The 18,354-nt window shown below is 38.4% G+C and overlaps 2 protein-coding genes across 2 annotated transcripts in view; both read left to right on the forward strand.

The window, feature by feature from the left end:
- The window catches only part of LOC144630687 (complement C3-like), a 170,152-nt gene that overhangs the window by 41,203 nt on the left and 110,595 nt on the right, over window positions 1-18,354 (forward strand). The gene's annotated exons all lie outside the window — the stretch shown is intronic.
- The window catches only part of LOC144630858 (complement C3-like), a 32,816-nt gene that overhangs the window by 781 nt on the left and 13,681 nt on the right, over window positions 1-18,354 (forward strand). Inside the window, exons 2-10 of the mRNA XM_078489222.1 lie at window positions 5,605-5,830; window positions 6,280-6,522; window positions 7,035-7,086; window positions 11,060-11,113; window positions 11,565-11,648; window positions 11,881-12,072; window positions 13,037-13,115; window positions 13,437-13,599; window positions 14,264-14,344. Coding sequence (XP_078345348.1) covers window positions 5,636-5,830; window positions 6,280-6,522; window positions 7,035-7,086; window positions 11,060-11,113; window positions 11,565-11,648; window positions 11,881-12,072; window positions 13,037-13,115; window positions 13,437-13,599; window positions 14,264-14,344 — 1,143 coding nt within the window. The 5' untranslated portion in view covers window positions 5,605-5,635. The remainder of the gene's footprint in view (window positions 1-5,604; window positions 5,831-6,279; window positions 6,523-7,034; window positions 7,087-11,059; window positions 11,114-11,564; window positions 11,649-11,880; window positions 12,073-13,036; window positions 13,116-13,436; window positions 13,600-14,263; window positions 14,345-18,354) is intronic.

Below are 18,354 nucleotides of genomic sequence, written 5' to 3' on the forward strand. Positions count from 1 at the left end.
TAGTCAACTAGGGACACTCTTCTTAGTGGAAAGAATTTCTTTGCAAGCATTTACCATCAGTGACGTGGATTCTAAAGATCGCTCTCGAGCTATTTCTGCTGGAGCTGGCCTGTTTTCTGCTTCGCGACTTCCTTCTTTTTCCTGCAAGTTTATAGTTCGTGACAATGGCTTCGCTGACGCCATGTTGTTTTGATTTTGAACAAGGACTGGGTACAACCTCGAAAATGAACCGCTGACGGACTAGGCCTTCTTCCAGCTTATAAAAAATGGTGTTTCCTAAGGGCCTTTAGAAGTGTTTCAACACTGGAAACAAGCAATTGTTTTGCTTTTGACGACAAAAATGAAGATTAAATTGTCAAAAAATGCTAAATTATGCTAGCAATTCTTTTTTGAGAAAAAGTGTAAAAAACGCTCGTTAAGCCGAATTATGCCAAAAAATGCTAGCATAATCGGGAAATGCCTATCTGTCATTCGCAAAACAGTTTTATTGCAACCCTCGCAAACTAACGTCAATTTGTTTATTTATTGAATTATATAAACTAGAGTGAAATACCAGGATTTCTTTCTTCACACATGAGAATAACATACATTTATTTTTTTCTCAAGCATCTCAGCCTCGGGCCGTACTCAAGACCTCGGGTACAGTTTTTCCCAATACGGACCTCCCGGCCGGCAAATAACATATATTTATTTTTTCTCAGCGCGCGAGCGGGCAAGATTAACCGAATCCTGCAATCTGATTGGCTCCGGGAGCGGGGGGAATTTTCCGATCTTGACCGCGGTCAACGGAACGGGCGGGATGCAGTTTGCGTGACGAGCTTACCGCGAGAGATTATTTTGTTGCGATGAAATTTAAAGTTTTGCTCTCCAAAATCGAAAAAGCTAAGTAAAGTAAATGTAAGCGGACTCCATACTTGTGGAATTAAAGGTCTCGAAGTTTTTCCAAAGGCGAGTATTCATTTCCTTTATCGACAAATTAAAATCAAGTTAAAGTTTACCATTTGTAGTTTGTCGTTGTTTGTACATTTTACAATGATTTCCACGCCACTTCGGTAAACTACAGTAACACCGGCCTCTCAGACTCCATTTACGAGTTAAACTGTCCTGTTTATCTGTCACCTTTTGCCAAAACAGAACACTATTTGCCATCATTCAAGAAAATGAGATTCTTTGATTAAAAACGGCCAAATTAATTATCGCAATAATTATTGTGCTGGTAGACGACAAAACCTTGCATTTCATTCAGTTTCACTTTTGCACTGTTTAACAGAATAAACTTCTGCTGGAAATCAACGCAGATATTATTAATTTGTTAAACAACAGTGTTTATAGCTTGAGAAACTGCTTTTCAGAGAAAAGGGCTTAACACTCGGGGAGCAGCTGATCTCTATGAAGATTTTCAAAACATTTATCGGAAATTTTTATCAGGAAGCCGAAATCGATTTATTTAGTGTTATATTTTGTGCTACATTTGTGCTATGTTTATCACTTCATTTGCTTTTCTCGAATTTCTGCAGTGTAAATTAAATATGCTGAACCTTTTTTGAGTACGGATTATTTTTAGCGAGGCTGTTTCATTCGGATTTAAATAGCAAACGGCATTCTTCACTCTTGCTAACCCGTCGATCGACTCAACATTGAAATTGAATATATTTATATTTGCCGGCCAAGGTCGGTCCGTACAGGGAAAAACTGCACCCTCGGTCTTGAGCACGCCCTCGGCCACTCTCGGTCTTGAGTACACAAGACCTCGGTACAGTTTTTCTCTATACGGACCTCCCGGCCGGCAAATAACATATATATCTTCACATGTGAAAGCTTGTGAAAACATCGATTTCGAAAATAAACGTTTTCTGACAAGTTTGCCCTGTTCCAATGCTGAATAAGCCAAAGCTAATGGATTTTAAAAAGAAACATCTTGGAATTTTCCTCGAAAATCTTCGGCAGTCTTCGGCAGTCTTCGGAAATCTTCGGCAATCTTCCGAAAAGTTCGGAAAATGTTCGGAAACATTCGTACGACCTTCGGACAACGTTTTGAAAATCTTCGGAAATCTTCGGAAAATGGTCGGAAATCTTCGAAAAATCGTCAAAACCATCGTAATTAGTAGGTTTATATAACAAACAGAATATTACATGGTTGCGTGGAGATATGAAATTTATCTTCTCGTGTTCAAATCTATATCTTTGCGCAACCATGTATTATCCTCTATATTATTCGCAAGTAGCCACCACGAAAATAAGTTTTGGATGCTTTACTCAATATATACTGAACTCTAGTTTTTCTCTTACTTTTCTATACAAATTCTCACTCGTGCGCACGTAATAATTAATCGTCACTTAGTCATTTAATTATATAGCTGTCAGTAAATACTATGTTGTCAGCGTAACCATTTTTCCTTAATTTCTGTGAACTGTCCAATTTGGGATTAAATTTGGATAGTTTCAATTAGGACTTTCACTTAAAATGTACAAACTGTCCAATTTAAGAAAAATTGGACAGTTTTGTCTCAGCCAATCAAATCCAAGAAAAAACAACACGTGACAGATATTAGCCAATTAGCAACAAGCATAGCGTCAGCCCTGTAAACTTGTCGTATTGTTAGTTGACAATGGCGGAATTTTATTAGGCAAATTTGCCACTTTTTCCATTCCTTTTGAGCTTTTCAGCAATAGTAACGAAAAAGAGAAATTTTCTACGTTGTCAGAAGAGGAGCTAGCTATACTAAGAAGCAAAACCCAAGACCTAAACACCCCCAAGAGTACAAAACTTGGCTGAACGTAAGTGCAGCGAAGCGAAGCACGAAAGCTGAAAGATATCCTTCGCCATGAGCTACATGCAATTCTTTGTCGTTTTTTGCTGAAATTCGAAAAGAAAAGACGGCGACGAATATGAACGAGATAGTGGAAAAGAGTATGTCAGATTCAAGAAGTTGTAAAGCTCTTCGGACACTTTGTTTACGACTTTCATGTACTATTTCAAAAACGAGTGCGAGTGTTTCATCACGATTTCCAAACACGAGAAAACAGATGAAAGCACGAGGCCGCTTCGGCCGAGTGCTTTCATCTGTTTTCGAGTGTTTGGAAATCGTGATGAAACACGATGCACGAGTTTTTGAAATGACTTCTCTAAAGAAACAATACAAAATTATGCAGTGTCGTATTTTTTCCCATTTTTCTTTAAAATGCCTTGTATGTGTGATTTGTTGTATTCAGTCGGCATTCATTGTATTTGTGAGCTTTTGTTTTTAATTATCCAATAGTTTCGCGTTGCACCAAATTTGTATTCTAAAAGCGTTGTGAACTTGAAGGGATTTACATATTGTTTTTGCCATGGCCGAAGGAAGGTTTCGCTCCCCGAAAACAATCGAGGAAGAAGAACTTTGCGTAGAGAGAGCAGTACCGAAGTCTACCAGATATAAAAATAAGTGGGAAATAGGGATTTTTGAGGATTGGCAACGAGTGCGAAGTGTCAATGTTCCAATACTCGAGGTTGGTGGAGTTTTTAAAGAGTATGAATTGCACGTGTATGAATTCCGTGTCACGGAAGGTAGAAAAAGTTTCTCAGAATGTGGATATGGATACTATGCCAGTCTGTTTTGGCGACTTTAAGAAATGTACTGTAAACTTTAATTTCAAATGACTTAGGCTTGTCAGTTTGTAATTTGAAATGTTTTTCCTGGTCATTGTTTATTAAAAATTAATGATTCATGTAAAGCTGTGTTTGAGTAATATATGAATATGCAGATTAAGAACAATTTTTTCACTAGTGATGAAAACGTGATGAAACACTAGTGATGAAAACGTGATGAAACACTAGTGATTTTCAACTGGTGTTTCATTGAGTTTCCAACTCATCCACCTGACCCGAATGGGGCGCTCTGGTTGGCTTATAACGTCATGAATTATTAATGAGTTTGAGAACGATTAATGCAGTGTTTTCGCTCACTTTGTAGCAAGCTTCGTAAACTCAGGTGAATAAAATTGCACTGTTTTGTTTAAGTTTTATTTGTGAAGACAATGCTTTGAGTGAGTTAAAGTTGCATGTTCTGTGTTATGCCTACTTTTGTTGAATGCTTTTCCCGTTCTGGTCATAAGTTTATTGTTTACGCTGGATTGACTGACTACAAGCTATATAATTAATATTTAACTGGACTACATGCTTGTCCAATTTGGAAATAATTAGATTCAAAAAATTCCTCAGACAGCCAAATTGGACTCGGCCTACGGCCTCGTCCAATTTTGGCTGCCCTCGGAATTTTTTTCATCAAATTATTTCCAAATTGGACAGCATGTAGTCCAATTACATATACAAAGTAACTTGTTTCAAAATAGTGTGTCTACGATCCATGTCATGGCACAAAGTCAGGAAATCAATATATGTTATTTGCCGGCCGGGAGGTCCGTATAGGGAAAAACTGTGCACGAGGTCTTGAGCACGGCCCTCGGCCTACGGCCTCGGGCCGTACTCAAGACCTCGTGCACAGTTTTTCCCTATACGGACCGACCTAGGCCGGCAAATAACATTTTTATTTTTTTCCTACTTTAATTTGTTTTGTTAAAGAAACCGAGAAAGATTGTGTCGCAAAATCTTTGTTTTTTACGCGCGCATTCAAGTTCATTGTTCAATCGATCGACGGGTTAGCAAGAGTGAATAATAATGCTGTTAGCTTTATTTAATTCCGTATAAAATAGCTTCGCTAAAATGAACCGTACTCAAGGAGAGGTTCAGCATATTCAATTTAGACTTGAGAAATCTAAGAAAAACAAATGAAGTGATAAATATAGCACAAATGTAGCACAAAACTAAACACTTTTAAATCGATTTCGGCTTCCGAATCAAACTGAACCCGCGATAACTGCTTTGAAGGTCTTGAAAGAAACTACTCGCAGCGTGTAAACCCTCGCCGACTAAAAAATACTCTGACTGAAAAGCATTTTCTCAAGCTATTCACACTTGCAGATGACGAATTAATAATCTCCGCGTTGATTCCCAGTAGAATTTTATTCTGATAAACAGTGCGAAAGCGTAACTGAATGAAATTAGTAGTTTGGTCGTCTACGTACGGCACAACATTGGGAAGATTAATTTAACCGTTTTCAATCAACGAATCTTATTTTCTTGAATGATAGTAGATAATGTTTGTAAAAAGTGACAGATAAGACAGATAAACGAGGCAATTTAACTCATAAATGGAGTCTGAAAACCTGTGCAACTTGGCAATGGCGTGAATATTTTGCGAAGTTCGACGAAGTGCACAAACAACGACAAACTTAGTACGAACGGTAAACTAACACTCGATTTTGTTGTGAAATAAATTAATACTCGCCTTTTGAAGAACTTCGAGGTCTTTAACTCCATTGCAATTTTGTCCTTTGACAAGTACAGAGGTTGGTGGGCAGCTACTCCGATTTTGGAGAGCAAAACTTCTATGTGTTTGTTAGCCCAGCGATCGCGACCAAAGGAAAAAATTTGGCAAAGCCGGTCCGGATAGAAAAAAACTGGACCGGCGAAACGCGCGTCAACAGCCAATCAAATTCAAGGATTCCGGATTCCGGACCGGATAGATGCTTCAGAAAAAAATAAATGATTTTAATTTTTTGCAGCTCGGATGGACTTGCTTCTTTGGACCACAGAATGCCAGACACAATAACGACCTGGGTCATGCAGGCCGTGGCCATCAACAATAAAACAGGACTGGGACTAGCCACGCCGCTTAGGATTATGTCAAGAAAAGACGTCTTTCTTTCGCTGGAAATACCATATTCAGTCAAAAGGGGAGAACAAGTGTCTCTTGTGGCAACAGCTTTCAATTACGGCGAAAACGCAATGGTATAATTTAACTAGATCCAAAAATTGTGCATGTGATGGTAAATGTAATGACAATGTAATGATCTTCTGCAAGACAAAATTTCAATTACCATTCGTGGTAACATTAATGGTACTTTAAGTTTATCAGTAGTAATTTTACTAATTCGCACAACGATGCAATGTTGATCGGATACAACTGAAATCAGGGTTTCAATAAGTGTTTTGTTGGATTTTTCAAATTTATGACATGGTGATTCTATAGGGTTCGCCTGTCGATAAAAATCTCATCAGCTAAGGAAACTAAAATATGTGCTCTTGAAAAGCCTACACAGTTTACCATGCCTTCAATTTTTTATTATGCTGTCAATACCATTGACAACAATTAAATCACCTTAAAAAGCCCACAAAAAACGTTTAAGGGATAAAAACAATAAATTAAACAAACGATCGTTTCATTATTTCTCCAACAGGCAAATATATATATCAAAGGTGGGGAAAACTTCTGTTCTATTGCTGCCGCTGGTAAATTTGCTCCGATCGGAACAGTTGCCATACCACCCAACGATGCCAAGAGTGTGACGGTCCCGATTGTTCCCAAGATAACTGGGGAAATTGAAGTTGAAGTCGCGGCTGTCTTTAAAACTAAACATCCGCTTGGTGACTTTTGGGTGAATAGCGGCGCAGACACTGTCATAAGAAAACTTCTTGTTGTGGTACGTCACTCTGGCAAAAAAAAAAAAAAAACTAACTAACTAACTACTTTTTTTTCCTTTATCTATTTGTTGCCGCCCAAAGACACAAATTTTAATTTAAGTTTAAAAATGACTGCGTTCAAGAGTTTGCCGGGCACCGGGTTTCACTGGACGTCCCCAAACACTTCAATTGTAATTGTCCATTTTTTATTGATTATCAGTTTAATACTTATAGGGTCATATAGGTCAACTGACTTTTAAGCCCTTCCGAAAATTATTTAGGTGGAGTCTATTGCCAGAAGGATACCTTAACTAAAACTAGAGGATTTGGTTAGATAATGATAAAGGTACGAGTTGATCTATTCTGACACTTACAAAACCGTGGTAGCACAGTAAGACTAAACTAAAAGTAAGGCCAGTAGTAAGTAGCAGTTAGACTTAAAGAATTCCTTTCCTTACAAATCGAGTTTTATTTACCCTTGTTTCCTTTACTTTTCATATTGTTGTTTATTTTATGTTCGCCACATTTTTAGCCAGAAGGAGTGGAATATAACATTTCAAGATCTTTCATACTGGATCCGAAAGGTAATTAGTTTTTACGTTATATGTATTGCGTAAACGTTAATAAAAGTTCAAAACATTGAACATAAAGTGTTTGACCAGTCAAATCGTCGATTTCTTTTATATTTTTCAGTTTTCTTGATTTTTGGCGCAGATTTATCGCCAGCATCCTTAAGTTTAACACAGTAGTATTATTAATTAAGGCGTAAAAGGGCTTGCTGGTAATATATGGTGTAACCATCGACAACAAACTGACATTTAGTGAACACATTAGTGATATTTGCAAGAAAACGAGTTGTAAGGTTGGGGTGTTAATGAGACTACGTAATCTAATTCCATGGTCTGCAAAGTTACAGCTGTACAAATCTAGTATTTTGCCTCACCTTACATATTGTGATATTGTATGGCACTTTTGCAAATCATCCGATAAGAAGAAAATGGAGAGAGTTCAAGAGCGCGCACTCAGGGCAGTCTTTAAATCCCAATCGGAGACCTACAGTGAGCTACTGAAAAGAGCAGGTCTACCAAGTCTGTACCAAAGACGGCTACAAAACATTGCCATTCTAATGTATAAAGTAAAACACGGACTTGTGCCCACTTATATAACAGAAATATTTAATACAGCCCCGAAACGATATAATCTGAGGAACGCTGATTTTAATATTCCACGTTTTCGCACAGTACATTATGGAAAACATTCTTTACGATATTTCGGGCCTTATCTATGGAGCAAACTAGACCACAGTGATAGAGAAAAACATAATGTCACGAGTTTTAAAAACAGTATTGGGAGAAAAGACCTCACCCGTCTTATACAAACTGAGTGTAAATGTGACATATGCAGCTAGCCGATGTACATTTTTAAATTTTTAATTTTTAACTCTTAACTGCAATTTTTATCTTTCACCTACTTTTATAATAAAATTTTATATTCTTTTGTAATTTATTTATTTATTTATTTATTTATTTATTAATCTATGTAGTACGATTCTTCAGTTTTTCTTCTTCTTAGAATTTAAGTGTAAATATTTTAACTTTAAATAGCTTAGATATATAATAATGTAAATAGTGTCCACAATTAGTTTTTTTTGAGCTAAATACTTCAGACACTTTAATAAAGTATTTCATTCATTCATTCATTCATGATAATTAAGCCGAGTGGCAAGCGACAAGTGACAGTAGATTAGGTTATGTATATTGATATGACTTACTGCGTATTATAGCCGTTTTCACTAGAGTGTCGAAAGGAACTTGCATTTGCTTTGTTTGTGCACTACTACGCTTAGTGTATTGCGTAAACGTTAATAAAAGTTCAAAACATTGAACACAAAGTGTTTGACCAGTCAAATCGTCGATTTCTTTTATATTTTTTCAGTTTTCTTGATTTTTGGCGCAGATTTATCGCCAGCATCCTTAAGTTTAACACAGTAGTAAAATTATTTAAGGCGTAAAAGGGCTTGCTGGTAATATATGATAATTAAGCCGAGTGGCAAGCGACAAGTGACAGTAGATTAGGTTATGTATATTGATATGACTTACTGCGTATTATAGCCGTTTTAACTAGAGTGTCGAAAGGAACTTGCATTTGCTTTGTTTGTGCACTACTACGCTTAGTGATAAGTAAAAACACGTTCGCGGTTTTTTTCATCCAATTGGGAGTAAAACCAAAATCAAGGTATACTTGCATCACGTCGGTTACATCTATCTGCTTGAAGATTTGACTGGTTCGCTAGATTTTTCATGGTGATTGGCCAGAGTGATTACTTTGGTTTTGGTTTTACGACACACCGAGTGATCGAACTTATGTACTTGAGTATTCCTCGGCTCCATATACCTCATAGTGAGCTTACGTCATAACTTGTTCATATGACTGGATCGGAAGAGTTATAAATTTCATAAAAATAGCGATGTATAGATCACTTCATGGTTGGTGACAGCGTACTATTTTTAGTCATGATTTGTGAGGAGTAATAGAACGAACCTGAGCGAGCGTAGCGAGCGAGTGAGTTTGTTATTCTTCACAACGAGTGAATAAAAATCATACAAGCGAACCAACCATGAAGTAATTTGTTTATTACATGAGTACTGAAATACTACAAAAAGAATTCATCTTAAACTTGCTGCGAAGACATTGACAAAGTACAACAAATTGGGACGCAAAAAGCTTTTAAATACATTGCAAAGTTCACTATAATAGCGCAAATTCACTCGCTGATTCAACTCAACAGCAATACTTACACGGTGCCGATTTAAGAAATACGCTTCTTAACATAATGTCAAAATTCACTTTAAAACAGCTCATTAACGTGGCACACGATGAACAAGTAAACCCATTAAAACCACAATGTAAATTCGATTCATTTTTTTAACAACAGTTTTCTGAAATTGTCAATAATAGCACTACGCCAATGACGTTGCCTTTCTAATTAGAATCTGAATCAAGGACCTAGGTGGCCATGTTGATTAGCTGAATGAATAGACCTCGAATTTTCACCAAGTTGAGATGCATTAATTTTTGGTACATTCGGCGACACATTTCCTGTACTCAGCTCACTCAATGTTCGAGACATTTCCACTTGCTGCTTTTCAGAAACAACTGAGTAATTTGTCACACTTCGCTAGTTTTGTGTCCAGAAAGTTGTATGATGTCGGTCGAAGTGATATTTTTGTTTTTTAAAGTTTTCATCATTAATGTTTTACAGACGCTATGGTTCTTAACGTTTGTTCCAAGTCCAGGATTCCCCGGCTCTACCATTGTCTTCATTAATGAGTTACGTTTCAATGTTTTGTCTCACTGCAGATTTTTTGAACCAAGGTTTAGTAGAATCTTGTTTTTTTTACAGTTGTTTACAACCAGGTAAAATGGCGCGTCGCTACCCTCATTTCTAAAGGCCTTTTCTCCGCATATAATTTGTAACAGGCAACGGGATCATTCTCATTTCCAGGAACAGAAAAAAATAATCGGTTTGATATGACTAACATCTCGGGTGTTTTCTCCAGTTCGAGTTTTGGTTTGTCTCTCAGAATATTTTAAGTACTCGTCTCCTGATTTGCGGTTCAAAGTGTAGCTCTGCACGTCGCCCCAACACCTATCTCGATGCTCCTTACAGCCACGAAGGCTGAAATGAATGGTATTGTTGAACCAAACTTTGTTCAGGAGAGCCTTAGAAGTCGATGTTCCTAACAATTTTTTCGCATAAAGGAGTTTTTTTCTTGATCTGTCAGAGCAACCAAAGCGTTCGTCCTTTCCTTCCTGCTTGGATCTTTTTGTTTCGACTGCAAAGCTTTACAAACCTGTTCAATTCAAACTGAGCGTCCTTCATGATGCTAAATCTGTAATTCTCGTTCTTTAAGTTTACCGTATGCCTTCAAGGGGTGTTTTTTTTTTCAAAGATATTTTTTTAAATAAAGAACGTAAGGAATTTGGTTCGTATTTTTCGTTGTTTTCTTTTTTTCGCACAGTGATTATGAACTTGCTCAGGTAGGAGTTCAGTTCGTGTTGAGGAATTTCTTCGATCTGCCGCGACTCGTTCTTTAACGTAAGAAAATCTTGAAATAATGCAACATTCTGTCTTGATTTTTCTTTTGTTTTCGTTTTGATGGGTTTGAAAAAATTCGTGCACTATCTGATAAACAGAAGCAAATCTTCAGCTATAAGCCATGAAACTAAACTCCAATAGGGAAAGCTTTCTAATTTTTAAATGGCGGGAAAATCCGATACGATTTTTCTCACTAGTGAAAAAATCGTAACCGGCTTGTGCTTGGTCATACGATATTTTTCATCTGTGAGAAAAACCGTATAACCCAAAGGATTGCTTTTCATCAAAGAGAGACGATTTAATTCAAGGCGTTTGTAAAGAGTAAATCTCAGTACTTATATAATAAAATAAGATATACCATAGATGGGTAGCTTGAGTTTTTATCAAGATAATACAGAACGGGAAACAATGACCTGGATAAAACAATGAACTACCATGCTTTTTATTCATTCACCCAGGAATTCTTAACGATGATCCGGACAAACCAGCCGCGGATCCATCCAAGATTCCACGTATGTTTTCACGGTTTCATGAATGTATTTTGTGGATACAAATTGGAAGACGTTCTATTGCATAATGTATCATCGCCTCTTTGTGGACCTTGTCATTGTGCACTGCCTGTGGTCTTTCTTCTGCGAAAGGGGCACATAAGATCTTCCACGAAACCTATTCGTCTCGTGTGTCCTGGGATTTTTTTATTTTTACTGACTCCGCCTGAGGTCGGCACCCCTGATCTCCTTTCGCGAGGTCTTCGCTGCAGGTGTTTTTGGGACCCACTCTTCTTTGACACTGCGGGTCTCAACCGATTGCCTGTTTGATAACATCGGAGGCAGGCCTTCTTTTAGTGTGACTTAATGGAACAATAACTCTGCATTAAATGGCGAGACAATTACAAGCTTAACGTATTTTAGTGCACAGCAGCACCATCCAAGGGTATAACGCTTTACGTGTTCTTTGTCTTAGCACAACTTGACAGCATTGATTTAAAACTCCCCGAGAATTCCAAAGTTATTCCTGGTTCGATTGGAGCAGTTGTTTACCTGACAGGTAAGCGATTGATCACTTAACTTGTTAGTCACTTGTCATGACATGGCAAAAGCTAGCCTGTGTTGCAGACGGGGCTTAGTTCGTCTGCAACGCAGGCTAGACAAAGCTGGCACAATTCATCCATACTCATAAAACTTAAACTTTATCAATAACTTTGAGAAAAAATTTTTTTTTCTCAAACTCAATCAGAGCTGGCGAGCTCGCTTATTCAATGTATTTTAACTTACTTTAGGAAACGTTCTTGGTCCAATTATCAACACTACTATCGAGGGTGGTCTGGAGAGGTTTTTCAGCCAACCTTATGGGTGTGGGGAGCAGACGATGATCCATCTTGCTCCAAATGTTTACGTTTTAGAATATCTAATCAACACGAAGCAGCTTGCTGGCGATAGTGAAGAGAACGCTTATCGCTATATTCAGTCAGGTAAGCCAAGTGATGGACATGTGAACTTGCTTTTTTAAACCGTGTAAATTTTGAGCTCTGTTGGGAGAGATATCTCATTCATTTGAAACTCTTGCCAAAACAGTTTGAAAATCACCGGATGTCATAGACTTCAAGCAGCCTCGCTTTTGCTTTGAAGTCAATGGGGACGAACAAGAAAGTAAGCGAGCGCGCGTTACTCGCCGCCCGTAAATCACGCTTGCTAACTATTGTGTTCGTCTACGAACTTTAAAAGCAAAAGAGAGACTTCCCGCAGTATACGGTTGTCAAGACCATGTAGTGGCTATCTGACTGTAGCATTGATTCAAACTGTATTTACTGAAGTCAGCGATTTAGTTGCACAGCGATAGCTGTTTTCACTGCGAGCATGCGCTTTACAGATTATAAGGCAAGTGCTCGATTAGATTATTTAGAATGGCTACTATTAATGCTGAGCTATTCGTACTGTAAATGGTATAGCAAAGAAAATTATACACAGAAAATTGTGAACTGGAAATACGTAGATTGCATACGAAAAGAATTCAAGAAAACAATGCGTCGGGAAACTGGGATTGAGGGACATAGTAGAATTTTGATTTGAGGATTTCACATTGGAGGTGTTTTACTTTATCAAGCCGGGGAATTCTGTAATAAAAGCAGCATTTATTGTACGAACACAGGATTAGTTGGACGTTTTAGGCGAAGCGACTGTAAATTGCTCCCTGCTGGGGTCACGCACTGAGTGAGGTTCTGGGAATGGGATTTGTGGTAAAATTTGGCCTGGAAACAGAGATTTAGACACCCACACTTCAGCAATGTAATATTCTCTTTGGTTTTGTTTTCAAGACGGTTTGACCTTCTTTTGAAAAGAAGAAAAAGTAGAAAAGAGAAGAAAAAGTTATTCGTAGTTTATTTTTCTTACTTTTTGTTAACATGCCTTTTATGCAGCGACCGTTTTCTTTTTCAGGGTACCAGGGGGAGTTAAGTTACCGTCGTAATGACAAGTCGTTCAGCGCATGGGGAGAGAGTCGGCCAGGAAGCACGTGGTTTGTATGCGAATAAATCAAAGCTTTGCACAATCACATTCTTTACACTCATTGTAATAAGTTTTGGTTTCGAAAGTTTTCAATGTCATCGTCAGTTCTGGCAAAATAAAATGAATGAAATGCTATATCATTATAAAACAGTTACTAGTGAGAATATCGTGACAAGACAACAAAACGGAACTATAGTTCTCACGTATGTTTATGCATTCCTTTGCTATATTGTTACAGATAAGAATTGTTGCGTTGTTCCTAAAATGTTTATTTTACGCTAACATCAGTTTTAGTAGTACACTGCCTTTTGTTTTTGTCTATCTCATTAAGGTTGACCGCTTTTGTAATGAGAGTATTCTGCAAGGCTCAGCAATTTGATGGTGTTAATATTGACGAGAACCTGGTGTGTGAGTCGGTAAGCTGGTTGATTCAAAACCAGAAGTCAGATGGCGCCTTGCCCGAGGTCCACGCGGTCATTCATGGAGAGATGGTGGTAAGGAATGAAATTCTAGATCTAAGTGAGCACTGATCACAATATTCCTGAGGAGCTTTGCAATTGTTTAGCTCCAGCACTAGTAACAGTGACATGTGCTGTAGCTTACCTTTGTCGTCATCTCTGGCAATTATGCTAAAAGCTAAAGCGGGCCTGTTGGCTGGCTGGTTCTTGCCGAATGTTACTTTTGTGTGGATTCAGATAATATAACTGAACTTTCGTCAGGGCGGAGACCTCTGTAAGGCAGAAAGCTAGAGTTGGTCCTGAGGGTGTCCGTGCTAGATAGAGTGGACTGTATATACTTTGTAGGAGACGTTTTGGCAATTTGACCAACACTTATACGAGTACAAAACGATGAAATTGACACTACAAACTAGCCTAAGTCTATTGGAATTCCGCACATTTTCTTGACTGGGTGCCAGCAATATAGTTTTTCTGAATGGAATCTACGAAATTTTCCAGAGAACAAACATTAGCAAGGTCTAGCAAGAGAGTGAAGTTCGCCGTTCGTTTTCAGAACGGAAAATATACAAGGAAACTATCATTCATAGGCCCAAGACAAAATCATTCTATTGTCTTTATTACTCACCAATAAATTCTCGTAGCGATCTTTACTAGTAACGACTAGTATCAATGTCTTCTTTGCGTTAATATTTTATTTTAGGGAGGTGCGTACACTGAAGGAGATGTTGCCATGACAGCTTTTGTTTTATCTTCTCTGGCGGAATGCAAGTGTAAAGAAGTGGTATGTTAAAAATAAATAAAAAAAGAACTTACTCATGATTTTATGCTTTCGTTTACGTGAAGGCAGACGGTTGCTAGGACGGTTCAAAAGGTAGACGATAGGGCCATTTGCGAAATGAATGAAGTAGCTGTTATAGACACTTAGGCAAAGGCAAAAGTTCAAGACTGAATTGAATTATCTGAAAAAGTAGTTCGAGAGTTGTATACTTAATAAAAGATATAAAATTTTCAAGTGCACAATGGACTGGAAACTTAATTTTTGTGAACTGTCCAATTTGGGATCACATTTGGGTAGTTTCAATGATGTCTTTCAGTTAAAATGCATAAATTGTCCAAGTTAAGAAAAATTGGACAGTTTTGTCTCAGCCAATTAAATCCAAGAAAAAACGACATGTGATGGATATTTGCCAATTAGCACAAAGAATAGCATCAGCCCTGTAAACTTGTTGCATTATTATTCGACAATGGAGGAATTTTATTAGGCAGATTTGCCACGATTTGATTTTCTTTTGGGCATTTCAGCAATAGAAACGAAAATGAGAATTCTTTTACGTTGTTAGAAGAGGAGCTAGCTATACTAAGAAGTAAAAACCAAGATCAAAACACCTCCAAGCGTACACAAACTGAACGTAAGTGCAGCAAAGCGGAGCAAGAAATTAAAGCGTGAAGATATCCCTCGCCATGAGCTAGATGCAATTCTTCTAAAATTCGAAAAAAGACGGCGACGAATACGAACGAGATAGTGGAAAGGAGGATGTCAGATTCAAGAAGTTGTGAAGCTCGTTCCGACACTTTGTTTACCACTTCCATCGATTGATGCAGTGTTTTAACACACTTTGTAGCAAGCTTCGCAAACTCAGGATAATAAAATTGCACTGTTTTGTTAAATTTTATTTGTGAAGACAATGCTTTGAGTGAGTTGCATATGCTCCCCTTTCTATAGTGAATTTCTCCAATGGTGGGCTGACTTTAGAAACAACTCTTCTACCAGGCTTCTTATATATCTGAACGTATAATCTGGAACAATAAGTTAATTAAAATAGGTGGTAAGAGTATATACTTCGACAATTATGTTAAAGCTGGAATCATTCTGACCAATCAGATGTAGTTTAAAAAGGATAACGTGGAATCATATAATAGTGCAAAAAGTGAAGGGTTGAGACATACAAATTTTTAACGTGGTCAGGGATTCGATGTGCGATTCCTGCCCACTTAAAGGCCTAAGATGGAAATAAAAGTGAAGTAGATTCATTAACATTTCATTCTAAAAGCTATTTGATCCAGTAATTTGTAATAGTAAACAATTCTATGAATTGCTACTCTCAAAAATGGCAATGGTATCGAGGGGCTTTTATAAACTGAAAGGAGGTTTAAGATTAGATGATGTAGTGTTTCACGGGCGGTGAAACATTCGGATTAAACCATTATAAACACTCATAGACCAGATTGAACTAAACACACAAAACCATGTGCTCTATTTACTCCCCAAGTGTCCACTGTCCAGTTTCTCAAACAAAATAACAACACACTCTATGCTTAATACTAAATGATCAATAAATCAGACAAACGTTCCAATGTAGTCTGAGTCTTAAAACAATACAAACTTCAACTTCATACGGAGAAATGACCTTACGAAATGGCCACTGCATAAACAATCGTCATTAAACAAGTCTTAACCAAGTTCAGAGTCCTTTAGCTTATCAGGTTGACGATTGCATCTGAGTCTCAACGAATAACGATGAGCTGGAACTCTCTGTTCCTTCTCCTGAATAGCTCCTGGGACTTTTGTTACTGTCTCTTTTGGATTGCTAGCTGTCGTATCATGTGAGTTATCCTCCTCGTACTTCTGCAGGTGAGTAACATTTCCCTTGTAGTGGAAACCATCAGAAGACGTAATCTCAACATGACTTCCTTGCTTCTTCACAACTTGAAAGGGTGTGGTTATGAATGATGGTGACAGTTTATTAGCCTTGGGTTTCTGTAGAAGCACTTTGTCCCCTTCTTTCAGATTAGACTCACAAACACCTCTCAGGTTGTCAGCATGATCTTTTCCTTTCTGCTTTCTTTCTCGATCCCTGTCCAGAAATTCACTGTCGCTAACATCTGAGCGCAACTCTTCCACACCTGGGAGCTTTGAACGAATCTCTCTCCCAAATAACAATTTTGCAGAACTCACTCCAGTAGTTGTGTGTATTGTGCTTTTGTAACCATGTAAGAATTTCTGCATTTCCTTTTGCCAGGCACGTCCTCCATTGTGTGCAACTCGCAGAGCTTTCAGCAGACTTCTATTCTGTCTCTCCATCTCACCATTGGCTTGTTGCCACAAGGGGGTAAACGTTCTGTGTTCGATGTTGTTGTCCTTGAGGTAGGCTTCAAATTCGTCCGACACAAATTGTGCACCATTGTCAGTTTTAATCGACAACGGTAGTCCGTGTGTAGCAAACATTGCTTCCAGACAGTTAATCAGTTTGCCGTTATTTAGTAATGGCTACTTCAAAATATCGACTAAAATAATCAACACCCACCAGCAGATATTCACCCGTAGGAAGGGGTCCAAGCAGATCTGCCGCAAGGTCTTGCCATGGTTGTGTAGGCAGTTCCGTTCTCTTTATTGGTTCGGGGGTGGGGGGTGGGGGCAACGGTTTCCCAACGAGCTGGCAACCATGACATGATTTGCACCTCTGTTCTGCTTCACGGTCTATACCAGGCCACCATACCTTTGTGCGGAGTCATTGCTTAGTCTTAACGATCCCTTGATGGCCTTCATGTGCGAGATCTAACACTTGCTTGCGAAGCTTTCTTGGAATGACTAATCTTGTCCCTCTCAACACTAACTTTCCTAGGACAGTTAACTCATTTCTCACAGCTTTAAAGGCTGGTTCAGCAACATTCCAACCATTGGTCTGAACACACTTTCTCAACAACGTAATCTCATCATCTTCAGCAGAAGCTTCTTCAAATTCCTGGATAGGAGTGGCTCTGGGGGATGCATTCTCTGCAACGCATTTTGTTTTCCGTTTGGGACTTCTCTGGTCAGGCGGGTCAAAGCATCCGCTATGTTCTATGGGCCTGGACGATACGACACTGTGAACTCATATGGCTGAAGTCGCAAAACCCATCGTTCAATTCTTGCAGATGGTTGAGAGTTACTTGAGTAAATCACTTCAAGCGGTTTTTGATCAGTTTCCAGTTTCCGGTACCGATAAACATGAAACATAATAAAGACCTTTCACAAGCCCAAACCAAGGCCAATGCTTCTCTTTTCGTTTGGGAATATCTTCTTTCAACTGCAGTTAGACTTCTGCTGGCATAGTAAACTAGTCTTCATTAGCCATTTTGTTTTTGAGCAAGAACAGCGCCCAGTCCTACCGGACTTGCGTCTGCAATGACTCTTGTTTTGGCATCATTGTCATGGTAAGCTAATGTTTCAGCACTTGCCAGTGTTTCCTTCAGACCTTTGAATGCTTTTCGCTGGTCTTTGTCCCATTTGAATGCAACTCCTTTTCGTGTCACCTGTCGAAGTGGTTCTGCAGCTGTCCCATAAAACTTCTTACTTCTGCTACAGTCTCGGGCTCTCTGGCATTGAGTACTGCTTTAACTTTGGATTCCGCTGGTCCGATGCCACGTGTAGACAATAAGTATCCAATGAATTCTAACTGGGCCATCTTGAGTTTACACTTCTCACGATTAATGGTCAAACCTAGCTGTAGGAATCTTTCTAACAGCTTCTCAAGCATCTCATCATGTTGCTGGTCATCTTTAGTATGAAGAATTATTTTATCAGATATGTTACGCACGCCTTCACATCCATGCAGAGCTTGCTGTAAAGCATGCTGATAGATCTCTGGGGCAGATGTTATTCCAAAAATCAATCTTTTGTAACGATCAAGTCCAGCGTGTGTCGTGAATGTTGTGATGTCACGTGATTCTTCACTCAGTTCTAGTTCATGATAGCTCCACTTAAGGTCTAATTTGGTGAACACACTGCTTTGGGTCATGTCTTGGAGGACC

Source organism: Oculina patagonica, chromosome 1 (assembly GCF_052425735.1).
Source record: "Oculina patagonica isolate OP01 chromosome 1, crgOcupat, whole genome shotgun sequence".
Taxonomy (NCBI): domain Eukaryota; kingdom Metazoa; phylum Cnidaria; class Anthozoa; order Scleractinia; family Oculinidae; genus Oculina; species Oculina patagonica.